Source organism: Mirounga leonina, unplaced genomic scaffold (genome assembly GCF_011800145.1).
Source record: "Mirounga leonina isolate KUSES-001 unplaced genomic scaffold, KU_Mleo_1.0 Mir_93, whole genome shotgun sequence".
In the NCBI taxonomy this organism is placed as follows: Eukaryota; Metazoa; Chordata; class Mammalia; order Carnivora; family Phocidae; genus Mirounga; species Mirounga leonina.
This window is the reverse complement of record NW_023270854.1, coordinates 28,154,308-28,176,745: the sequence shown is the minus strand read 5'-3', so window position 1 is coordinate 28,176,745 and position 22,438 is coordinate 28,154,308. Positions and strand designations below refer to the sequence as shown.

Here is a 22,438-nt window from a genome sequence, read left to right as displayed (position 1 = left end):
AAGAATCCTTCATGAATCTAACTAATGCTGAGTGATCCTTGCTTGCCCTTGGTCTGCCTCTGGGTCCACCTGCTCCCCCAAGTCTCTGGACTGGGAAGGCCAGCCTCCAAAGGGGAAACCGGGACCGTGGGCCTCCCCCAGGGACTTCCTTAAGGCTGCTGAGCCTCACAGGCGAGGCTGCCCTCGCTGCTCCAGGTTCTGCTCAGGGAGCACACCCTCCTTCAGATTGCCAGGGGCTGCCTGCCCCATGGCCCAGGCTCACGGCCTGCCATGCCCTCCCAGGTGCAAGCAGCTCTGGGACGCGGGCAGGAGCCGTGGCTTTGATCACACACACAATAACCTCAGCACCGAGGCATCCATGCTAATCACTTTTGATTACAAATGGATTAAACAGGACAGCAGCTGCACGGAGCTGCTTTGATTCCGGCCCGCTCAATAATGAGATGCACAGGCACAGGCTGGGAGGCTGGGGCCCTGGGCCCTGCCCGACCCCCTCCCGCCTCCTTCAGGGCCACCTCTGGGCAGGGGCACTGCTCAGAGACACAGGGGAAACCAAGGCAGGCCTGACATTCAGCTAGTGTGCCCTCAGCTTCATTCAAGGTATCCCTTGCAGCCTCCTGGCAGGCCGTGCCCCTTGCCGCTTGTTCGGCCATATTCCTCACCCCTGCTGCAGGAAGCCCAGTCTGTCCCCCCCACATACCCACCAAGCAAGGTGCGGAGCCACGGTTACACAGTAGCTGTGCTACTGAGAAGAATCCCAAGTCCAACCCAGGAGCAGCCAGACCCATGAAGGGCCCGGTGGCCCCTCCCCCACCCCAAGCAAGCCCCATATGTGGTCGCCGATTTCTCAGGAACCAGCACAGCCCTTGGATAGAGACCTGTAAAATGCGTCTGGAAGGCACAGTATTTATTTCTGGTATCAGGAGTACTGATGTCCTCAGTAGTCCCCTTCATGCATAGAACAGGAAGGACAGCAATGGACATTCATGCCCCCCCCCCATTTTATTTTCCCACAAATCCTGTGAGCTAGCCAGATATTTGGGGACCTCTTTCGGAAATAAGGAAGCTGAAATTCCGACAGGTAAAATTCAGACCTTTCTTTCTTCAGGTGCCTTTGTGTACCCATTCTGGGTCTTTGGGGCCCAGCCCAAGCTCGGTCCTTCTGCCATGTAGTCATCTATCAGTTCCTCTTTCCCCTCACTGGAGAATGTCCGGAGTACATCTAGTTTCTGGTGATGGCCCCATGAAAGCGGTGAGCGCCTGTGTGTGTCTATTTTTGTATACAGATTGAACCACTCTGGGGTTGGTGGGGTATGAGCAGCTGCTTTGGCTAAATCACAAGGCTCAAGGGAGGGAAGGGAGATAAGAGGGATTTGGCACTAAAGCCAAGAGTTCTCAGGGCTGTAAGATGCACTAATAAATTTGACCTCGGGGCATTTCATGTTCGGCCAAAAGAGTTTGAAATAGTAATGGGGGATCCCCTGTTTCTAATAAAAGCTTCCACAGAAGAGACAGCATTTCCATTCACCTCTTGCCCACCCTTGCCCTCAGCCCAGGGAGGTACGTGGTCAACCTTATGCTGAGGTGGCCACTTAAAACCTAGTCACAGCAGAGCCATGGCCAGACCCCTCTGCGTTGCCCATAACCCTCCCACGTGAAAGGATTTGGGAGGGTCATGGGCTTGAGGGCAGGTAGGGGAGAGGGAGGGGTATAAAGCATAATGCCAGCTATCTGGTCTGGTAATGTAGCAGAGGATGCTCTCCCCATTGTCCCACTTAAGTGGTCCAAGTTGAGCCTCCTCATGCCCCTGAAAGACCTAAGGAAGAGAAAGGCAGCCCACCTTTCTGAAGCAACTGCCTCTCCCTGTGCTCTTGACAGCCATTTGTTTCATCACCCCTGTATCCCTAGGAGGTGCCTAATGTTATCCACTCTTTATGGGCAAAACAGGGGCTCAAGAGTAAGCTGCTTGAGGAGTTAGTAGCTGAACTTGACCCTGGTTGACCATCGGGCATGGGTTACTTTGCAGGATACCCTGTCTCACCTGCATTCCCACTTCCCAGGTGAATACACTGAGCTCTAGGGATGTGACTGGAACAAGGTCATCGCACTAAGTAATGCCAGGCTTCGGCTTTGAACGTCTAGCTTTCTTTTCACATTATAGATGGTAGGGGCCATTCCGATTTGCAAGCCATTGTCCTGCTTGAGACCCTTGAGCCTGACGTCCCATCTCCCCCAAGTGCCATTTCCACAGTTCCCTGATTAGCAGTGTCAACTGCATTTAGCTGGGATTTCCTCAGGTGCATCTGGAGTTCTTCATAGTGTGGATTTCTCAACATAGCCTACACGTGGATAAACCCCAAACTCCTCTCAAGTCTCCTTGCCCAGGACACCCTCACATACCTCGCGTTCCATGACAAGCTGCTCATCAGTCCACCAACTCACTGTGTGCCTGCTGTTCTGCACTGAAGCTCTCAGTTCCCAGCCACATCAAGATGCTCCCGGCTACTGACCCTTCCTCCGCCACCACCCACCCCAGTCATTCCAGTCTTAACAAACGATAGTTCCATTCTTCCAGCTTCTTAGGCCAAAACCCCTCGGCATCATCCTCCACTTGTGTCTTTCCCTCGCACTCTATGGCTAACCCATCAGCAAATACTGGAGGCTGTTCTCCACATGGCAGTCAAGGGGACCGCTTACAGGGGAGCTCAAACCATGTCCAGTGTCTGGTCTTCTCCAGTGACTTGCCCATGCCCTTTAGAGTAAGGTACTGTGACCTAAACATTGGGATTGTTACTTAATGGCTCTGTAGCCTGACTCCACACTCACCTCTAAACACTGCCGCCCCTGCCTGCTCTGCTCCAGCCACACTGGCCTCCTTGCTGTTCCGCCAACACAGGAAGCACACGTTCATGTCAGTAACTGTGCACATCATGCTTCCTCTGTTTGGATTGCTCTTCTCCCAAATAGCCCATGGCTCACTTTCTTACTTCATCCCTACTGTTCCATCCCCCATCGCCTTTCTTCTTTTTTATTTTTATCTTTTATTAAAATCGACAGCTTACACCATTATTAAGATTCCTATTGTTATCACTTTACTTTATTGTCTGTCTCATTGAAAGCAAGGACTTGTTTTTTTTTATTGTCATTATTATATGCCCAGTTCCTAGAAAAATAAATATTTATTGCATGACTTTATTGGATGAATACCGGCATCTTTCTTTTCTTTTTTTTTTTTTTTTAATTTTTAAAAATTTTTTTAAGTTTTTTTAAATTTTATTTTACCGGCATCTTTCACATTTATTCTTTTCAATAGCCGGGCTTATTGCACACCAAGATTTGCACAGAGGACATATTAATTCCTGAGCTTGTTGGGATGTGTCGTTCCATACAAGTTACCTGGCCTGAGTTCCCGTCCAGCTGTCCGTGGTCTCTAGCAGATAGACCCATGGGTACGCCAGCGGTGTGCTGGATAGAGCCGGCTCATGGTGGTGCGAGTCAACTGGGCACATCTGTTCCCAGCTCTGCAATCAGCGTCTTCAGGTTGGTAGCCTGAAACAGTAGGAGTGCTTTACACTATGGGAGTTAACTGTCAAATGCCTTACACTTGGGTTTTGCTAGCCTCCGAGAGTTAGATATTAAAGATTTGTCAGCACAAGACTGATTAGTAACAATTACTATGGTGTGCATGGGGGGCATTTATAAGCTACACGGTGATGACACTGGGAACCATATACAGAGAAGAAGAATTGAAAACACTTGGGACATTCCACCCGGGGATGTACAGATCTGATACGTGTAACCCAAAGTGCCAAGGACAGCTCATGGCAGGAGGACTGAGCATACTGGAGCCCTGTGCACATGTGCAGAGCTGGAGAATGCATGGGAAAGGAGAAGAGGCTGAGATCCTTTGGGTTTGGCGTCTGGTTCTAACTTGAGATGTGCGGCCTGGAGTGGGTTGGTGAGTCCATCTGTTTCCTCATCTGTAAAATGGGGTTCACATTCCCTACTTGACAGGAAGATCATGATGGTTTAAAAAAACAAGCAGTTAGTTTCTGTTCTCAGGACTCTGGGGACGAGTTTCAGTGAGGCATATTTCAACAGAATAAAGGTAGAGCTTGCTCTAGACTCTTGCTGTGGCACTAAAATAGCAAGTGCCACTTCCTCTGAAGTGTTCAAGCTGGGTGTCCATCTGTCAGAGAAGTTTGAGAAGGGGATTCCTGCTTTGGAGGGAGGCTGGTCTGGATAACCACCCCCCAAGATCCCTTCCACAGTAAGACTTCTTCAGCCGGGAACATGGCCCTGGGCAAGTCACTGACCAATTTTTTTGCCTCATTTCCTCCATCTGTCAAACAAGCAGGATAGTTTCTGTCCCTTTCGGTTTTGTATCGCTGTTGGGATGATTAAGTGAGATCATCATTTGAAATTTTTTAGGTCTAGGGATTAAAAGTACTTTATCCATCTCGTGTTTCCTTCTTGTTATAAAGAAAACACTTTATATCATGAAATAGGGCAACATTCCCTGTGACTTGGCTATGAAGAATACCAGCCATTTAGCACCTAGTCGATTACAGAGTAAATAATTAAAAGACAGCCCTATTGTCAAACTCTTAAATTTTATGTGGAAATAAGCTGTGTGTCTTAGAATTGAGATTCCTGTGGGGCGCCTGGGTGGCTCAGTCATTAAGCGTCTGCCTTCGGCTCAGGTCATGATCCCACGGTCCTGGGATCGAGCCCCACATCAGGCTCCCTGCTCGGCGGGAGGCCTGCTTCTCCCTCTTCCACTCCCTCTGCTTGTGTTCCTTCTCTCACTGTGTCTCTCTGTCAAATAAATAAATAAATAAATCTTTAAAAAAAAAAAAGAATTGAGATTCCTGTTAATATCACACGAGGTCAAGGAAAGCCATAGGGTGACTGGAGGGATGGGGCCCTGCCGTTGACATGACTCACCTTTGCTGTATCTGTGGCTTCCCCCCACTCTTGTCCCTCTTCTACCCCAGAGTCAGGCTTGCTTCATATGTCTCCCATGTAGCAAATGCCCTCCAAATGATGGGCCTCTCTCAAATTCCTTAGATCTGGAATTTCTTTTTACCAAATGACATGCAGACTCCCAATTTTTCTTGCCTGGTTAAAAGTGAAACATAGCAAATGGCTATCCTGAGAATAGTCACACGGTGATTACGATACAACGGATTGATAGTGGATACTTGCCTGAAACCAGGCTTAAGTAGGAAGGGATGTGGAGAGAAACAAGAGACCGCTTACTCTCTGAAAGACCAACGAGGGATGGAGAGCATGGATTCTTCTAAAGACACGCTTAGGCTTCACTGACTCCTCAGTTCTGCCAGGTGCCCTTCTTATCATCTGACCGCTCCACCATCTTCTGTGATATCTCACCCCCAAGTACCTTTAGTAATAATAGGTGGTCTGTATGAAGCCTGATAATGCCCTAGGTGAGCGGTGGGGCCACCCGTAGCCTTTCACCGACTCCCAGGGTGTCAGATCGTGAGGTGATCTTGCAGAGCTCCTCATGTCAGAGGTGGGGAATGCTAAGAGCCAGGTGGAGATGTGAATTGCACGAGGTCGCACTACCAGTGAATTGCCAAATATGGCTGCAGAAGTGAACATCACCAGTCCCTGTGGTAGGCCCTTTGTGTTTGTGCTATAAATAAATGGCTTGGGCATATGATTACTAAGGGGTCTCAGACTGAGTTAGCAGCTACATCCAGTCCTGCTGATGCAGCATCTGTGTTGTACATTCATTTTGTTCATTCTCAGTGGGCAATGTATAGAGAGGCATCTCCAACCGAGCCAGCCAGAAATTATGGGCAAGTTTGTCCAAAAATGGGTGGGCTGTGAGTCAGGCACACATGAGACTTCAGGGAGAGCAAAATAAGGATACCTTATTTGGAGAAGAGGTGTAGGTAGATAGAATCCACATTTGACTGAGCTACTTTGATAAAGGGGAGACCTCCATTTTCCGGATACCTCTGTGAGACGATCTTCTTGTTCTTGAGAGTGAAATCACAAGAGACCATTTTTAAGCAAACCACAGTCAAGGCAGGACTACATGAAACACAAACAGATACATGCACCCCCCGCCCCCCGCAGGAAACAGCCGAACCATTTCCAGAAGTCCTGTGTAAAATACAAGAGGGACAGATTTTTAACAAAGTACCAGGGTGCATATATGCCACGGAATCATGCCTCCTTCAAAGTCATCATGGTAGGATTCTAGTCCTATTTTCTGAAGGTGTTTTGCTAGCTTAATATATTGGGGGTCATCTTTAGAAGCTGTGGCAGACCCTGTAGCCTATCGTCAATGGTGAAGAACCACTCTGGAAACAGCCAGATGTCTCGGTCCTCAGAGAACTCCTGTCCCAGGGAGTGGCAGGACCAAGTGAGGACTCAACACTTGCAGGGCGTGTAACACTAATGCAAAAGCAGGGTCATTTGTGAAAGAGATTGCACACTGGTTGTGCGAACAGTTTACAAACGGCAGCTCAAAGAGATTGTCATTTCAACCAAAAGCACAGCATATAAACGAGCACGTTTCACTTGGTTAAATAAAGTGAATAAGCAAACAACCAGATCTTCTTTAAAAATAGTTAACTAATATTTCTGATGAAAACTGTAAGCAGAGGTATCTGGTAAACAAAGACTGTCTTTCAAATTTTAGTTTGTGCAGGTTGTTTCTTGCAAATGAGAGGAAGGACTCCAGTTTCACTTCTTTTATCTCTGATAAAGCTGGTTGTCTGTCCTCCCTGAAGATTGTACCTGCTGCTGCCCAGCTCCATCCTTCTGTCAGGTGCAAAACTGCCCTGATGACTTCTTCCTCCTGGTCCTCATGCTCTGCTGCATTCAAGGAGGACATAAGCCATGTTTCATGCCTATAGTAACAGAGATGGAGTACTTGGGATTTCCCATTTTTGTGTATTATTGGAAGTGCCCACTTATGTGATCACAATGATATTATTCTTCCTTGGAATGCAACTATCCCCTTCTCATTACTGATTTGGTTACTTTTTTTTTTTTTTAAATGAACACCTGCCTCCTTTGTGTCTTAGTTAGCATCCCTAAAAGACAGAGATCTTTTCTAGGTGGGAGGAGGTGTGACCCATGACAGCATCTAGACTAGCACCCCACATATGGAGTAGTTAAGAATGAACATAGGCCTTGGTCTCAAATGGAACTGAGCAGACTATCTGGTTCTCTCGGTTACTGTCTTGCAACTTTGAATAAGTTATTTCATGTGGCTAAGTTTCTGCTCTCTCATTCGTAAAATGGGTGCACTCATGGTACGGCCTCATGAGGTTCTTGAGAAGGTATAATGATATGAGCTGATCCCTGGAAAGCATTAAATAGTATATGGGGATTCTTAGCATCTGTGATGGTGCCTGGAACCTGGCCCTTATTAGCTGGAAAGGAAGAAGGAAAGGAGGAAAGAAAGGAGGGAGTGGGAGAGAGGGTAGAAACTTGGTTAGGAAGAGAGGATACACATGATAAGCAACAGTGTTTGTGGCAGTGTAAATGCACAGGGCAGACTCTAGTGAGTCTTGGTCAGCCAGGATTCATGAACAGAGCTCCTCTGAAAATGTTATCTTGAGTTCAGAGAAATTTGAGGGGAAGATCAAGGCAGTAGGACATTACCTTAAATGCCTATGCCGTGCGGCTACCTGGAGCTCATGGGAAGCCTGGCTCCTACCTGTGTGGCAGGTCATTTGGGGCACAGCTGTCCATGCTAAAAATGTCTCTGGAGCCAGGGCTGACTCCCTGGCATGGTAGGAAGGGAGAAAGCACCAATCCATTTAGGGATGCCTGAAGGGGGCCATAGATGCCTTAGGCAGAGGACTGGCCTTGTCATGATTCAGCATCGTGATCACATTCCAGTTCTGCCATTTTTTCCTCCATAACCGTGAATTATTTAACCAGTTTGAGCCTCAGTTTGCTTAACTATTAACTGTTGAGAACAATACTACCCTGCATTGGTAATGTGAACATTAAGAGGGATAATAAAGCTAAAGCATCTACGTGGTACAATCACAGGCAAAAGTGGGTCTTGAAAAATAAATTATTTTTCATATTATCATTCCCAAGAGTTCAGGGTAGGCTTTCTGGAGGAGATCCTTCCATTTTGCCTGAGGCTTACAAAAGCTATGACTACTTGCATCTACGAGGTTCAGTTCTCACTGGGTCCTGTTTGACTGTATCCCTTTTAGATATTCACCTGTAACTGATTTAATTGCTCCAGATTTGGCCTGAGGGACCCAGATTCTCAGCCAAATTGGCTACACCGAGCTGAGGAGCAGAGCTTTTGACTCTAGTGTTCAGACCCTCTCTAAAGCAAGCACCTTCTGACTTTTCCATTCTCTGCTGTGAGTGAGCCTAGGGATGTAAATCAATTTCCTGGGATTCGCCAAGGGGACGCATTTGAAAGCTTTAATACTAGTTTTAGAGCCAAGCGAGCAGATCATCTGGTCAGTTCTAAGCAGAAACTCAGCAAATGATGAGAAGAGGGAGACAGGGGTGGATTCCCTCCCTGCCTCAGCATCCAGCCTTGCTTGGCATATGTTCAATGAGAGGAACCTCCTTTATTGGCCTTTTACGGACTTTGGAAACAGCCCACAGATGCTTGCAATGCGATTTCTTCATTTCATTTGAAAGAAAGGACCTACAGCCCAGATTGTGCTCCTGAGAAGCAACATATCTTTAGCTCCTTGCTTTCCTGGTAAATTAGTTATGCTTTCTTAAGCATGTAGCTTGCTGAACTTCAAATGAAGAGAGCAGACATCACTGCCAGCAGAAAGCATGGAGAAAGGAAGAGAATGCATTTTCCTGATGAGTAACTCACAGCAAGTATTAAAGGCTGTGTTCCTAAAATGAGGTCTAATGTGTTCTTAAAATGAGTTCTAAAGGTTAATTCTCTTTTCCCCAGGTATATTCTCTTAGCACTGTGAATGGTGTATTCCCCTATCTAAGGGCCTTCTAAGATATGAGTTTTCCAAATCTCTTTTTTACAAAGTTTTAAATCATCTTAACAGGAAGTCCAATATGAAATAACTGGATAAAGTGGGTTGGGGGTTGGAACGCCTCACCTCAGCTCGCATCTTTCACCTGCTCATAGTCCCCAGGACCCTTCTGTGGAATCCAGGGCTCCTTAGGGTACACTTTGAAAAGCACTGTTCTCTAAGTTTGTTATGCATGGTTCATTTTGAGGTGTCGGGTCATCGCAGAGGATGTGATGGAACCTCTGATAACACGCATTCCCCGAAGAGGAGGGTTCAGGGCATTAGGATGTAGTGACAAAGAACATGAGCCAGCCAAACGAGGCTCCGTAGCCATTCTACTTCCTACCAGTTGTTACCTTCAGAAATGACTTAACCTCCTTGAGCTACTCTTTACCGAAATCCTTAAGAAATGGGGCTGTGAACACCCATGTCACGTGACACCAATTTATACCAGGTTGACCTTTGTAAACTTCCCACCCAACACCACCTAAGATGCTCTCCCTAACATCTGTTTTTCTTGGTCTAAGGAACAAGGCATTTAAAAATAATTCTAATGGAAATTTCAAAAAGGGTGGGACAGGCTTCTACAAGTTCACCAGTTTGAAGTAACATAAAACAAGACTCATTGTCTCAGGGAGTTCTAGATTAGGGCGTTAGAGTCCTCTTCTGTCATTAGGTGTCTGTGGTTATAGCTCTAATCTCAAGAAGAAGGATTAAAGACATTCCCACTCAGAAGTGGAAATAGTTGTGACTTGGACAATAACCAAATACACATACCACCATTAGAACATAGACTATATGTGCAAGGTTATGTATGGAATTAAAAAAAAAAAAAAAGTAAAGCTCGTTTGGCTGCATACCTAGGGGATTTTGTTAGAGATCTCACCTGTAAATATTAGACCCCGTCATTTAAAAAAATAAATAAGAAATCAAGACCAGGCTTGCTTAGAGTTATATTCAGTTATTATTAGTCATCCTTGTTGCTCTTTGGGAAGGGATTCCATAGCTAAGGCTGGAGCTGTCAGTGGTTTCAGGTTCAACCTTTAAAATTCCATGAGGGTTGAGGGGATTTAGCAAAAGGACACCCAGCTGGACCAGGATGGCAGCTTTAAGTGTGTTACTTGTTTCTTAGGCTGATGGGAAGCCAGCTGCTTGGCTTCTATACCACATACCCCAAGTGTTTTGGCAGGTGGACTAATGCTTTCAGAATTGTAAGGTTGTTTACCTTGAGCTCGAATGTGGATGTGACTGCAGGCTCACTGGGATGATGAACCTGTATCGCAGTCTGAGTGACCATCTGTCTAAGTTCCTGTTTGCACACCAGTCCAGTAATAGAGATGCAGTACAAGACCATCCCACCGCCCTCCCTTCCGTCCTTCTGATTAGGGATTCTTCCAGACAGTGTAGACAGCCTCTTAAAGGTGTGCGTTTGGCGGGGAGAGTTGCTGGAAAAGGGAAGAGGGAAGAAACTAGAGACCGTCTGTTCCATTTCTTTTTCATCCCTGAGCTAAGGACACTTTGGGGTGCTAGAAGTGTAGGGTCAGAGAGAACACAGAATTCATTCTATAGGCAGTAAAAGAAGACCCGGACAGGTGAAGTGAGCCCATGACAGATCCCACCTTGAGTTGAGCTGAAACCAGGCTAGGATACGCATCTTCTTCCTCCGAGTCTAACTAATACAGCAATGGCCATTTATCGGCCCTATGAGGAGCAGCAACCTGATGGTTCCGTTTCACCTCCCTGTTCCACTTTCCACATTTCCTTCTGTGGTGCCAGTGGAACAGTGGGCTCACTACTGGTGGGTGCTTCCAGAGCCTGCTGCTTGGTGGAAATCACCTTCACCTTCTTCCCTTTTTTCTGTCTTAACCCCTGACTCACCTTGCAGCTCCCCGGGCCCTTTCACAGTCTCCCAGTCCTCCATGTGAGGTCATCTAAAACTTGCTCTCAGTTGCATACATAGGGTTGGCTTTGTTCCAGATTATCCACTGGGTGACTCACAATCTTTCTGAGCCTCAGTTTCCTTTTTGCCAAGTTAGAGAGTGGGGCTAGTTGGTTTCCAACAAACTCAGTCACACATTTGATTGGGTGTTTGTCTCAGCTTGCTGGGACAGTGCCTTCCACAGAGGCTGTCCTGTACTGTGTGGGCTGAGGGGCTGGGTTGGGAGGGGATTCAGGTTCCATCCTATAGACAAAGGAGGAAGCGAGTGACACTTCACAAAGTAAACAGGGAGAAAAAGATCCATTTCCTATAAAATAGGAAAGGGGAACAGATTGAATGTGTGTGTGTAAAGGGGGTTAAGTAGAAGGGTTTTTTTTTTTTTTTTTTTTTTGAGAGAGCGAGGGTGAGTGGGGGAAGGGGCAGAAGGAGAGGGAGAGAGAATCTCCAGCAGACACCCTGCTGAGCACAGAGCCCAACATGGGATTCCATCTCACGACCCTGAGATCATGACCTTGGCCGAAATCAGGAGTCAGATGCTTAACCGACTGAGCCACAGGCGCCCCTTAAGTAGATGTTTTATTTAATGAAAGGATGGTATATTTAAAGACAGTTTAAAAATGGAGCATTTATTTCCCTAAAGCCATCTCTGCTCTGTTCTTTTATCTCCTGCCTACCTGCCCATGCATCCATGCGTGCATGCATCCATCTGCCCATGCATCCGTGCATGCATCCATCCATCCACCCACCCACCCACCCACCCATCCATCTCCCATGCCATCATTTATTTCTCTGGCCCACAAGAGAGAAATATGGGGGAAGAGCAAATGACCTAGAGGATCCTCAGTGCAACCAGGCTTCAATCTGTCCAGCTGCATGTCTGCAACGTTGAGATCCTTCTGGACACATGTCCAGGGTGACCCTTCTCCCCCTCCCTTTTGTGTCAGTGACCCCCTTCCCAGATGCATGTGTCCCAGGTCAGCCTGGGGGATTTGTGGGGATGTGTTAGGCTGCACTTGCCCCAAAGGAGATGTGTCCTTTTGACGAGGGGCCAGGAGAGGGGAAATGATGTTCCTGGGGCAGGCGGGCATAGGGAGGAAAGGGAGCTGTCTCCTCTCCTCCCCTGAAGGAAACTTTGGATGCTGCAGAAGTTAGCAGCTAGAAGGGTAGCTGCTTGAGGGGCAGTGCTGGAGGGCACAAGATGGTGCTGGCTGCAGCTGGATGGAGGGGACTTTGGATGAGGGAAGCAAAGGGAGACCCCCACGCAGAGAGCTGGGTGGCAGAAGAGCAGGAGGTGAAGAGACTCTTCTCTCGCCCCCTCAGGGCCCCACAGCTTCCTTCATCCTCCTCTCTGCTCCCTAGTCCCGGCCCCTTAGGCTTGGAGAGACCAAAAAAAAAAAAAAAAAAAGAAAGAAAAACACAACAACTGTGCCAAGAGAGAAATTGCAGCTCCTCAAAAATGGAAAGCAGGGTCATCATCCTAATATTTTGAATGTGGACCGTTCCAGAGAACAGCAAGACGTGTCAGGAATGAGAATGGTCTGAGACAGGGCCCCAGGAACACTGGCCACTCCACCAGGGAGATGAAAGAATTTTCTCCTTCCTTTGCCTTTTAAATATAATTCTGTCTGCCCTTCTCCCCCAACACCCGCTCAACCCTCTTGCTGGGAGCAGTGCAGACATTTAGCAGTCCTGGGAAAAGGCAGGATCCTTTTCATTAACTTCAGCCTGATTGAAGTCCCCAGAGCCATGGCAGATTGCATTTTCCTCCCTCTCTGCCTCCCTGTTGTGGATCCCTCCCTGCACACTGCCAGGCTGCTCTGGGCAGGGAACGTTTTTTTCCATTGGGACAGAATGAGGCCATCCTCTGAGTAGGGGGATGGTTTGGAGGAGGATGGCCTCGGCAGTGGCTTTGTGGAGGGACACGCTCGTGTCCTCTTGCCCAGGCCTCAGTTTCCCCTGTGTTCTGCGCACATGTGTCTCACTTTCATCAGAGGCAGGCAGCCAGCTGTGTCTGGGGCCAGGGGTTTCTGCAGAGGGACTGGGGGTTAAAGGCCTCACCCAGGCCTGTTAACTAGCCACATGATCTTGAGAAGTCACTTATCAACTTCTGCAAAATAAGGACTTAGTCTGGAAGGTTTAAATTTGTTTTAGTGACAGAACATTTGACTCCAAATTAATTTGTGGACATGAAAGAGAGAAAAGCAGAGCTGCTGTGATTGAAGGGAGAGAGAGGTGGACCCAGTGGGGGCTCTCGGACTCGACCACCTTCCCTTGATCCAGTTCCCTAGCAGAGGTGCCTCCTGACCCCACTGGGGACACGGTGACTTTTCTCATCCACCCAGAGAACTTCAACTGTCTCCTTCAGGTCCTGAAACTCTTTGGGGGTCCAGATCTAGGTGGGCTGCAATTGCAGAATACAGGAGGACTTCCTGTCCTGTATTTCTAAGCCCCATCTGAGCACGACACTTCAGTGCTGAAGGCCAGCCCTTTCTCCTTCCTGGGTGCAGAATGTGTAGACATTTAGGAAATAATCAGCTTGGTAGAGGGGAGTAGTCAAGGAGTGGGGTCTGTGTTTGGCCCGAGAGCTCATGTATTTGGTTACAGCAAGGGTAGAAGCCAGGAGCCAGGCAGGCAGGGGTTCCTGGCTGGATGTTGGGGAGAAGCAGACTTCTGTACACGTAGCTCATTCAGGAACCCTTGAGGGAGGAGGTTGCAGGGTTCGCCTTGGGCTGTTTCCCAGGTCAGATAACACCTGGAATGCATGCTAGATTGTGAGGGAAGTAGTCAGAATCCCCAAGGTAAGGAATTCAGGAGTTCTAGAAGTTACTTGATAACCACACCTGATACCTTCCTCACTGCCTCCCCCAAACCCACCTTGGATAAGCTAACAGATCCAAATGGCCCCGGGCCCATTGTATGGTTTCATCCCCAGGAAGGGGAGCTCCCCCTCTCAGTGTGGTAGTGGGTTCCTTCACTGCTCAACCTCTTTCTCTTTCATCCCGTCTTTCCTTCAATTTAACCTTTGACACCTACTGAAGTATAAGCCAATATTCACTCATAAACCTACAGTGGGAAGAGAAGAGCTTGCTCTCATCATGTAAGTTAATTAATTCATTGAAATATCTGAGTGCCTACTTCATGCAGGAAATGCTCTAGATACTGAGTGCCATTTCCTCTTGTCGACTTGAAGGGTGTCATAAGCCGTCTCTCACACTTCTGCTCTCCAGGCTCAGCAATTGAGCCATTCTCGCCCTCGCCTCTAGGTTGACAGTATTCCCCACTTTCCTTTTAAGTCATTTAGTCAACAGGTATTTACGGACTAATCACCTGTCTAGACTCCTCTCATCACTTTGAGGAATGCAGAAGTTACATAAGATATAAATCATGGTCTTACTGGGCATGGTCTTATTAGGTGAAAAAATAAAAAATACATAGGACAGCACAAAACAGACCCTTAAACAATTAAGAACTAAATTGTATGCATCTGGTTTCCTTTTAAGAGAAGGAAAGAGGATATCAGGCTTCCAGGAAGGTAGGATAGATCCTTATTTTGTTGAGCTAGGGAAGTAACAAGTAATAACCAAAGATGCCACATCTCTATATCCAAACAGATGGATCTGGCAACTTCTCAATCCCAAAAGCGCTGACATGAGGGAATAGTGCATATGTTGAGATGCTTTGAACACGCTTGTGGTTGATTTCCAGATGAAGCATCTCAGAGCTAGGAGGAAGTAGATGTTTTGTCTCACGCATTCTCTCTGTCTGGTGAACTCTGTTAAGGGGCGGGGGGGTAGGGGTGGGGGAGAAAGGTGCCTGCCTGCTGGATTCCCAAAGCCTAGAGAATTCGAGATTTGGTCCTATATGCTAACACCTGTTGGTGGCTCTGCCCTTGCAGTGGTCACTCCCATGCTCAAACCTCCCTCCAACTTTTCTGTCCCTCCTCCCCAGCTCCACCCTAACCTTTGCTCAAGCTCAAGTTAGAGGCCTAGACTGCATTGATAAGATCGGAAGAGTAGATTGTCCTTGCCAATTAAATGAAAGAATGTCTGGAAGAAGGGTCCATGAGTGGTCATTCATCAGGACATGCTTTATATTACTGCCTGTGGCGCATTGTCAAAAAAAGTAGCACTCATCTATTTGCTACACATGGCACCTCAACAAATCTATCTCCAGCATGCTGTCATCCAGAGGCATCATTGTACAGGAGAGGATGAGCTTTGGGAAAATAGATTTTTGGATTTAAACCCCAAATGCATGTACTGCCTGTGTGACCAGAAAATGCTGTTTATCCTCCATAAAGTCTCAATTTTCCCATCCGTAAAGTGGGGCTGCTTTCTATCTCACATGGCAGTTGTAAGATTAAAAAAGAAAAAGTATGGGAAGCAACAGACACTCTGCGGGATACCCCGGCCGTCCTCGATCCTCAGTGTCTCCTGATTCCCTCCTTCCTCCTTAATGTGTGCCGTGGCCGGCATGAGGAGATGCCAAGGGATCAGTGTCGGGAAGGGCACGTCCTTTGTCCAGGTCTTGGCCCTTGCAGCTGCCCCACCTGAACCACCTTGTCCTGCTGCCTTTCCATTTGCAAGGCTCAGTTCAGGCTCCGTGTTCTTTCGGCCACAGCACCCTGACCTCTCTTGCTCTGCGTATGCACAGTTCGGTACTTACACTCTGCTGCTACCCTCTGCTCACCCTGACGTACACGTATCTACTCCTTTGACCCAACGGTGGGTTCCTTAAAGGCGGGGACTGTCTTATGATTAGATTTGGCCCTTGGTGACTAGCCAAGTGCCCCAGTGGCTTGTTGCGTGGCTATTTCATAACAAGCAGAGGGGCCAATCTGGCTGGCTGTCCGTCAGGATGAATGCCACCTTCTCTGGGCACCTGCAGCCCCGGGAACCTAGCCCTCAGGACTGGGTGTGGGGACAAAGGTATGGCGGGTACATTCTCCACCTCATTTCTGCTCTGTGCCGGAGTTAACACCACTTTACGTATCATTTCTGGCAAAGTGATATAGAGAAGCTGAACAGCCCAGTTGAGCTTTCCTGAAGGCTGGAGGCACTGGAGCCCAGCATGACTCCCTCTCTTTCTTGAACCAAACAAAATATTGTTACAGCAAACATGAAATCTTTCCTATTTTTCGCAAACGCTCTCCAGGCCTAACAAAGCTAGCAGCCACACTCCTTGAATCAAAATAAGCATCTGCCCTTTTTCTCTTTATCCTACAATTTCCCAGCATTTTTGAGCAACAATAAAGAATGTGATTATTTTAGTAATTAATCGTATGCTTCTATTTAGTGCTTTCTGGAGAGGATGCAAAAATATCAAAACATGAACTTGACCCTTTAATATTGATTAAACACAGAGACACAGAAAATATCTAAACCACGGCAATTGGAGGCATAAGCCATGAACACCTAAATAGTATATAAGATCAAAGGTAATATATGATGAAGGGAAACTGAGTCACATGTAGGTGGGTAAAGGGAAGGGTTATTTTTACTGGTCTGATTGAAGAAGAAGAAAAAAAAAAGAAGAAGAAGGAGGAGAAGGAGAAGAAAGGGGAGGTGTGGAGCAGGGGGAGAGGGTAGGGGGAGAGGAAGAGGAAGAAGCAGCCCTCCCAGAGGAGATGGTCTATAACTGTCTCCTTAGCTTTGGTATCACAGACTACTTTGATAGTAGGAAGAAAGTCAGGGCCCTTTCCCTAAGGAAGTGTTATATACATCTATAAATTCATGCACCATTTCAGGAGCCTGTGGACCTGCCGAAGTCCACACATAGTCCCTGATCTGTAATTTAAGACCCTTTGTAGAATTGGTGGCACATAGAGAGAGGGCAGCAGAGGGAGGTAAAGTCAGAGGTGTGGTGGACACAAGGTGAGAAGGCTGTTGGGTCTAGGTTCCTAGCCCAGAAATAGCATGTTTGCCTTTTACGATTCTGCTTCTCGAGCTCCAGATCTGGGCAGTGGGGTAAATCCATTGCTGATCATTTGTCCTGGGGATACTGTGGGCAGACTTGGAGAAGTATCACTCAGGAAGACTTCTTTGTTCTTTTCCAGCTCCTCACAGCCAGTGACCTTGCAGCCAGCGACCTCAAAGGATTTCAGCCACAGGTAAGTCCACTGATCCTTTTGTGAAGCTCGGGAGAGGGAAATGCCCCATAGTTTGGTCGTGAGCAGATGAAGCTGGGGCCAGGGCAGAAACCCCTATAATGGATCTCCAGTTTCTCTGACAGTCTGACCCTGTCAACCTTGACAATGACCTGGAGCTTGCCCTCTCCTTCATCTTCTCCCTCATGTCTTCTCAAACAAAGCCACCTCTTTCTGCTGTCTCTCAATATTTTATAGTGGGGGGAAAACATAGGCCAAGATGTCTGTAATACATGGTGGTGGGCAGCCTAGCAGAGGAAGAGGCTAAACCAAGGACGTAGAGGGCGGGCTGGCGTTCTCCCCTGTATTTCTCTTTTTGGGGACAGTATACTTACATTTCTGAACTCTTTGTGTGCAAATGACTTAGTCGAGGTGTGGCAGCCAGGTCAATCTCAGACTCTAGCACAGGCAGATGGTTGTGTTTTGCTGATCATGGGCAGGAGATAGCCCACAATTGTCTCTGGCCAGAATGCTGTTTGGAGGTCATCACGGGCAGACCATGGGAGGGAGCAGGCAACGGCTCTCTGAGGAACTCCTTGGTGATAGTAAAGATGGAAAATCACCCTCCCTGTCTCTGGAAGGGGATTCCTGTCAGTGCAGGAATGTGTAAGCATACACACACACACACACACAAATACATAGCAGACACACAGAGGTCCTTGTGTTCCCCATACACCCCAGTTGAGACAGAGCATGTATACAAAGAGAGGTAAACCCAAAAGAGACAGCTGTGGTCCTCCATCCCTGCGCCTGTCCTTCTTTCAATATGAACCTTTCTATCACCTTTCCAACCCAGTGCCTGCCCTACGGCTCCCATTGTTCCGTACCTCTGTGAGGAGATAAGCAAGTCATTTTCCAGTAGCAAGAATTCCATATATTGGCAATGTTTTCTTCTTTAAATCTGTTTCACACCCAAGAGCTCACCATGCCCTCACTGTACTTCTATGTGGGGTACATCCTATGTGTCCCCTTATCCTGCAGGGGCACTAAGGACCTGGGGTCCTGGTAAGAAGTGGCCCCAGATCACACAGAGAGCTGGGGACAAGAACAAGGAGTCGAAAGTGAGGAGTTTGAGAAGGAGAATGAACAAAACAAAGGGCTCCAAGGGTGAGAGTCAAAGATGAATCCTTGCTGGTTTGGGGTGAGGTGTCCTCGGTGGATCCTTGTCGATCCATTGTTGATGCAGCGAGGTTTTAAAAATAGACAACCAGCAAGCCTTCTGGCAACTATTGACAACTGATAATCACTTATTCACATGTTCACACAAATTTGCAGGTGAGCTAAGGGAATGTGACACAGAAACGTAAGAAAATCAACATCAACCCATACCCCGTCCACGGCTAGACTCACACACAGTGGCATCCCAGCTAAAGATTCATTTTTATCCAAAAATTTATAAAAATGAAGAGGAAAAAAGACTTGTGTGATGTTTTGTGGCTTGAAAAGGCACATGGTAGAGACAGAGTTTGTGGAAGGGGTGTGTGTCTGTGTGTGTGTGTGTGTATGGTTTTGGCATCGATTCTTTCTGAGGTGGTCATATTCTTGCCATGTCTATCGAGCCACATTTCTAGATGTTAGATTTAAAATGAATTGTTTAAGGGAAGGAAAAGTTAGATATATTTGGGGTACGTCCATAACATTTGAGGCCATGATGCTAGAAAGGCAGTTTTTGTGCTCTCACAGATAACCCCACGGTAGCTGGTGCAGATGGCTCACTCCCCTGGTTCTGTCCGACCTTTCCACTTTATTCCATTTGTGTGTCATTCCCCTGAGGCTGGAGACATAAATGCATACTTTTCACTGCTCAGGATGCGTGTTCCCGAGGCCAGGAAGCCCTGGGAATCTTGTGGCCAGAGTGTAATGCCCAGATCAAAGTTAATTCTTCACTGTTATTCCTAAATCAAAAAGGCCCGGATGTGTCTCAAGTCAACACCACCCTTTTGGGTGCTTTTCTGAACAGAAACAGAATGCTGCCCACATGCTTTGGGCTGCCTTCTCTCAGCCCCACTGCACCAAATTGTTGGCTTCTGTTATTTTCCTCTTTTAGTTTCAGATGAAACTGAGCCCCACACATCCCGATGTCGGCAGTAATTCACGGACACGTTCCCCTCCAGGAGGTGTGGTGGACTTTCAGGAGGGGAACTCACTGAGACAGCGAGGACCCCCCACGTCCCCCAGGGGTCACTGTAGTTGGGCCTGTCAGCTTTCACAGGATTCACACTTACCAAGTGCATGTAAAGGGTTTTCTTTTCCTTGGTGCCTGTTCCTGCTGCAGCCACTTAGGGAAAAGAGCCACAATGTCCTCGCTAATCTTTGACGGTCCCTGGCTTTGAAAGTGTGGAGCGGTAACTCTGTTGCACTAGACTGTTCTGTCTCTCTGTCTCTGTACTTTCTGCATCCACATAGAGAAGAGGAGAGGAGGGTAGGGAAGTGACTGTCTGTCTTTCTGTCCATGATTACTGGTTTGTAAAGACAGCATGCTCATTCCTGGAAATAAGCACGTTACTTCCAAGGACCAGCCTGCTGGCAGATGCTAAAGCTTCCAAGGCTTCCAAACAACAGTGGGTGTTCTCTCCAGCCTGGTGCACTTGGCCTCTGCACCGCACAGGGGAGAACTATCTCCCAGAGTCAGGCCGGGGCTGACAGGTGGCTATTCCCAGCAAGTTTTAAAGGCCCAGGTGGAAAAGCTTCTGAAATTCACATCTGAACCTCTCAGGCCCTTCACTTCCATTTGGTTCCCACCCAAAACACATCTTTATTTTCTGTTCTCTTGTTCTTTTGCCTTTTGAAGGAGCAGACACAGTGAGTCTCCTTTTCTTCTTGTCTTTGGATGGTTGGAAATGAGGACCCTCATCCCCTTTTGCCCGACCATCCCTCTCCACCCGCCATGAGAATAAAAGCAGGCATCTTATTCCCATTAGTAAAATCCACCAATTATATGCTTTCTTCTCCATTCTTCTTTTTTCTTTCTCCCCCCCGCCCCCGCCCACGCCACTATAAAACCTGTAACAGGTATTCACAGTAGAAATTTTGGAATGCGTGAAGGGAGTCAAGAGGTACAAACTTCCAGTTATAAAATAAATAAGTCTTAGGGATGTAAAGTACAGCATGGTAACTATAGTTAATAATACTGTATATTTGAAAGTTGCTAAGAGACTAAGTCTTTAAGTTCTCATCATGAGAAAAAAAATTTGTAACCTGTGCAGTGATGGACACTATTAAAAAATATAACTTAAAAAAGAAATTAGGGGAAATACAGAAAAACATCAAAAATCTCTTACTCCACCCCAGAAATCTAGAAAATGGCATTTTGCGGTATAGTCTTATGGTCTTTGTTGTACATCGATATATATGCATCTGTTGGATTTTTAAAAATGTGATATCATATTTTATATGCTTTTTGTTACCTTCTTCTTTGTTTGCATGCTTTCCATGTCACTGAAGAATCTTCTAGCAACTGGCCATTTTTGTCTGCTTGCTAGTCTCCTCATATATTTACCACTTCCCCCTTGCTAGACGTTGCATTACTTTTGCGGGCTGAGATCTCCAGGAGCAAGAGATCTCTAGGAGCAATCCCAGGCAAATGCTGAATCCATTGTCCTCATCTAGGATACAAGTGGCATCCAAGGCTTCTTGGCAGTTAGCGCTTGGTTTCTTGGCTCCTGCAGGGATGTGAAGGCTGCTGCTTCTTTTTTTTTTTTTTTTTTTTTAAAGATTTTTTTATTATTAGAGAGAGGGGGGGGGGGGGGAGGGGCAGAGGGAGAGGGAGAGAGAGAATCCTCAAGCAGACTTCTCACTGAGCGCGGAGCCTGACACGGGGCTCAATCCCAGGACTCTGAGATCGTGACCTGAGCCAAAATCAAGAGACGGCTGCTCAACCGACTGAGCGACCCACGTGCCCCAATATGAAGGCTTCTTAAATTTTGCAGTGGAGTGTCCATGTGAATGTGCCCATGGGCACTGGTGTGCACATTTAGGACAGCCCAGGTGGGGAATGTGGTGAAGAACTAATCATAGCATGGGGCCCACACTCAGACGCAGGGTTTCACATGTCCAGCCTCAGTGGGGGAAAGTGACCTTGAAAAGACGCATTCCCGCCAGAGGAGCAAGCCCACTGAAGCACTTGGTTCTCACCTACTTTATAGACTCCCCGTTGTTTCAGAGGAAAGAAGGCTACTTCTTTTAGAAAAATGGAGTTTTACTTCCCGTGTGCCTCATGACAGGATCTCATGGGGCAGGTGTAATAGTTATTCTATCAAGGATAGCCATTTTTAAGGAATTTCCAAATGTCCATTGCTTTTATGGCCAAGGGTACATGGTAGTGGAAGGTGAGGAGGGAGTACATCAGGACCCATAGGAAGACATTTTTCAGTGTTGAGAAAATGGCTTTCTGTCACTGAATTGCCATTTTATTCAAAGGCACGCATGGAGACCTTTATGTGGGGCTCCCTGCTGTGCAGATGCTTCCCCAGAATTCGTCAGTTCTGTAATGTTCTGCCACTGATACCAGCTTTGTGACCCTGGCAAAGTTACCTCATGTCTTTAGTCCTCGTTTTCCTTATCAAACAAAAAAGTTGTGTCGCTTATCTCACAGATAGTTGTAAGGATCAAATGGGACAATGTTGTGAAAGCAGCCTAGCATGATGCCTGCGGCACACAGTGAATTCAATTTTTCTTGCATTAGAGAACTACAGGTTAAATTATTTCAGAATTCCGGAGAAGGAGAAAATGTATCTATATAGAATGAGATAGGAAGTCTTCCAGGTAGAGGTGTCATCGTACCTGGGCCAAGATAGTGAGAGTGAGGTAGTTAACTCATTCCAGGGCTGCGGAAGCCGGCTGAAGCCCAAAACAAGGGTGGAGATGCTTGGGAATGTTCTGGAGACTTGGAGTAGAGATAGAAGTTACAAATTAGGTTGGAACCAAGTTGCAGAAGGTCTTAAATGTCTGGGGAGATAGTCAGATTTTTTCAAAACTGAACTATTATTGAAATTTTCAAACTTACCTACCAAAGTAGGTGCAATAAGCCTCCATATATTACCCAACTTCTATTATCAATTATCCGACTTCAGTGGTTTGTTGCAACAAAAGCCCTGGTTTGTAGCATTTTCTGATTTCTGTGGGTAAGTATCCCCACCGTGACCAATTCTAAGCTGCCAATGGTTTAACAACCTGTTTGCAAAGTCTTTGATAGTCAGCTTTCTGGAGCTGATATGATTGTTTCCCAGCTCACTGCTGAGCCGGCTTCCATAACAATTACCATTACCATTTGCCAATCTTACTGTATCTATACTCCTAGATAGATAGATAGATAGATAGATAGATAGATAGATAGATAGATAGATAGAT

The 22,438-nt window shown here is 46.9% G+C and overlaps 1 protein-coding gene across 2 annotated transcripts in view; it reads left to right on the top strand.

The window, feature by feature from the left end:
• The window catches only part of SETBP1 (SET binding protein 1), a 365,222-nt gene that overhangs the window by 168,540 nt on the left and 174,244 nt on the right, over positions 1 to 22,438 (top strand). For both annotated transcript variants that reach the window (XM_034996232.1, XM_034996233.1), the window contains exon 3: positions 17,000 to 17,053. In XM_034996232.1, the coding sequence (XP_034852123.1) occupies positions 17,000 to 17,053 (54 nt within the window). The remainder of the gene's footprint in view (positions 1 to 16,999; positions 17,054 to 22,438) is intronic.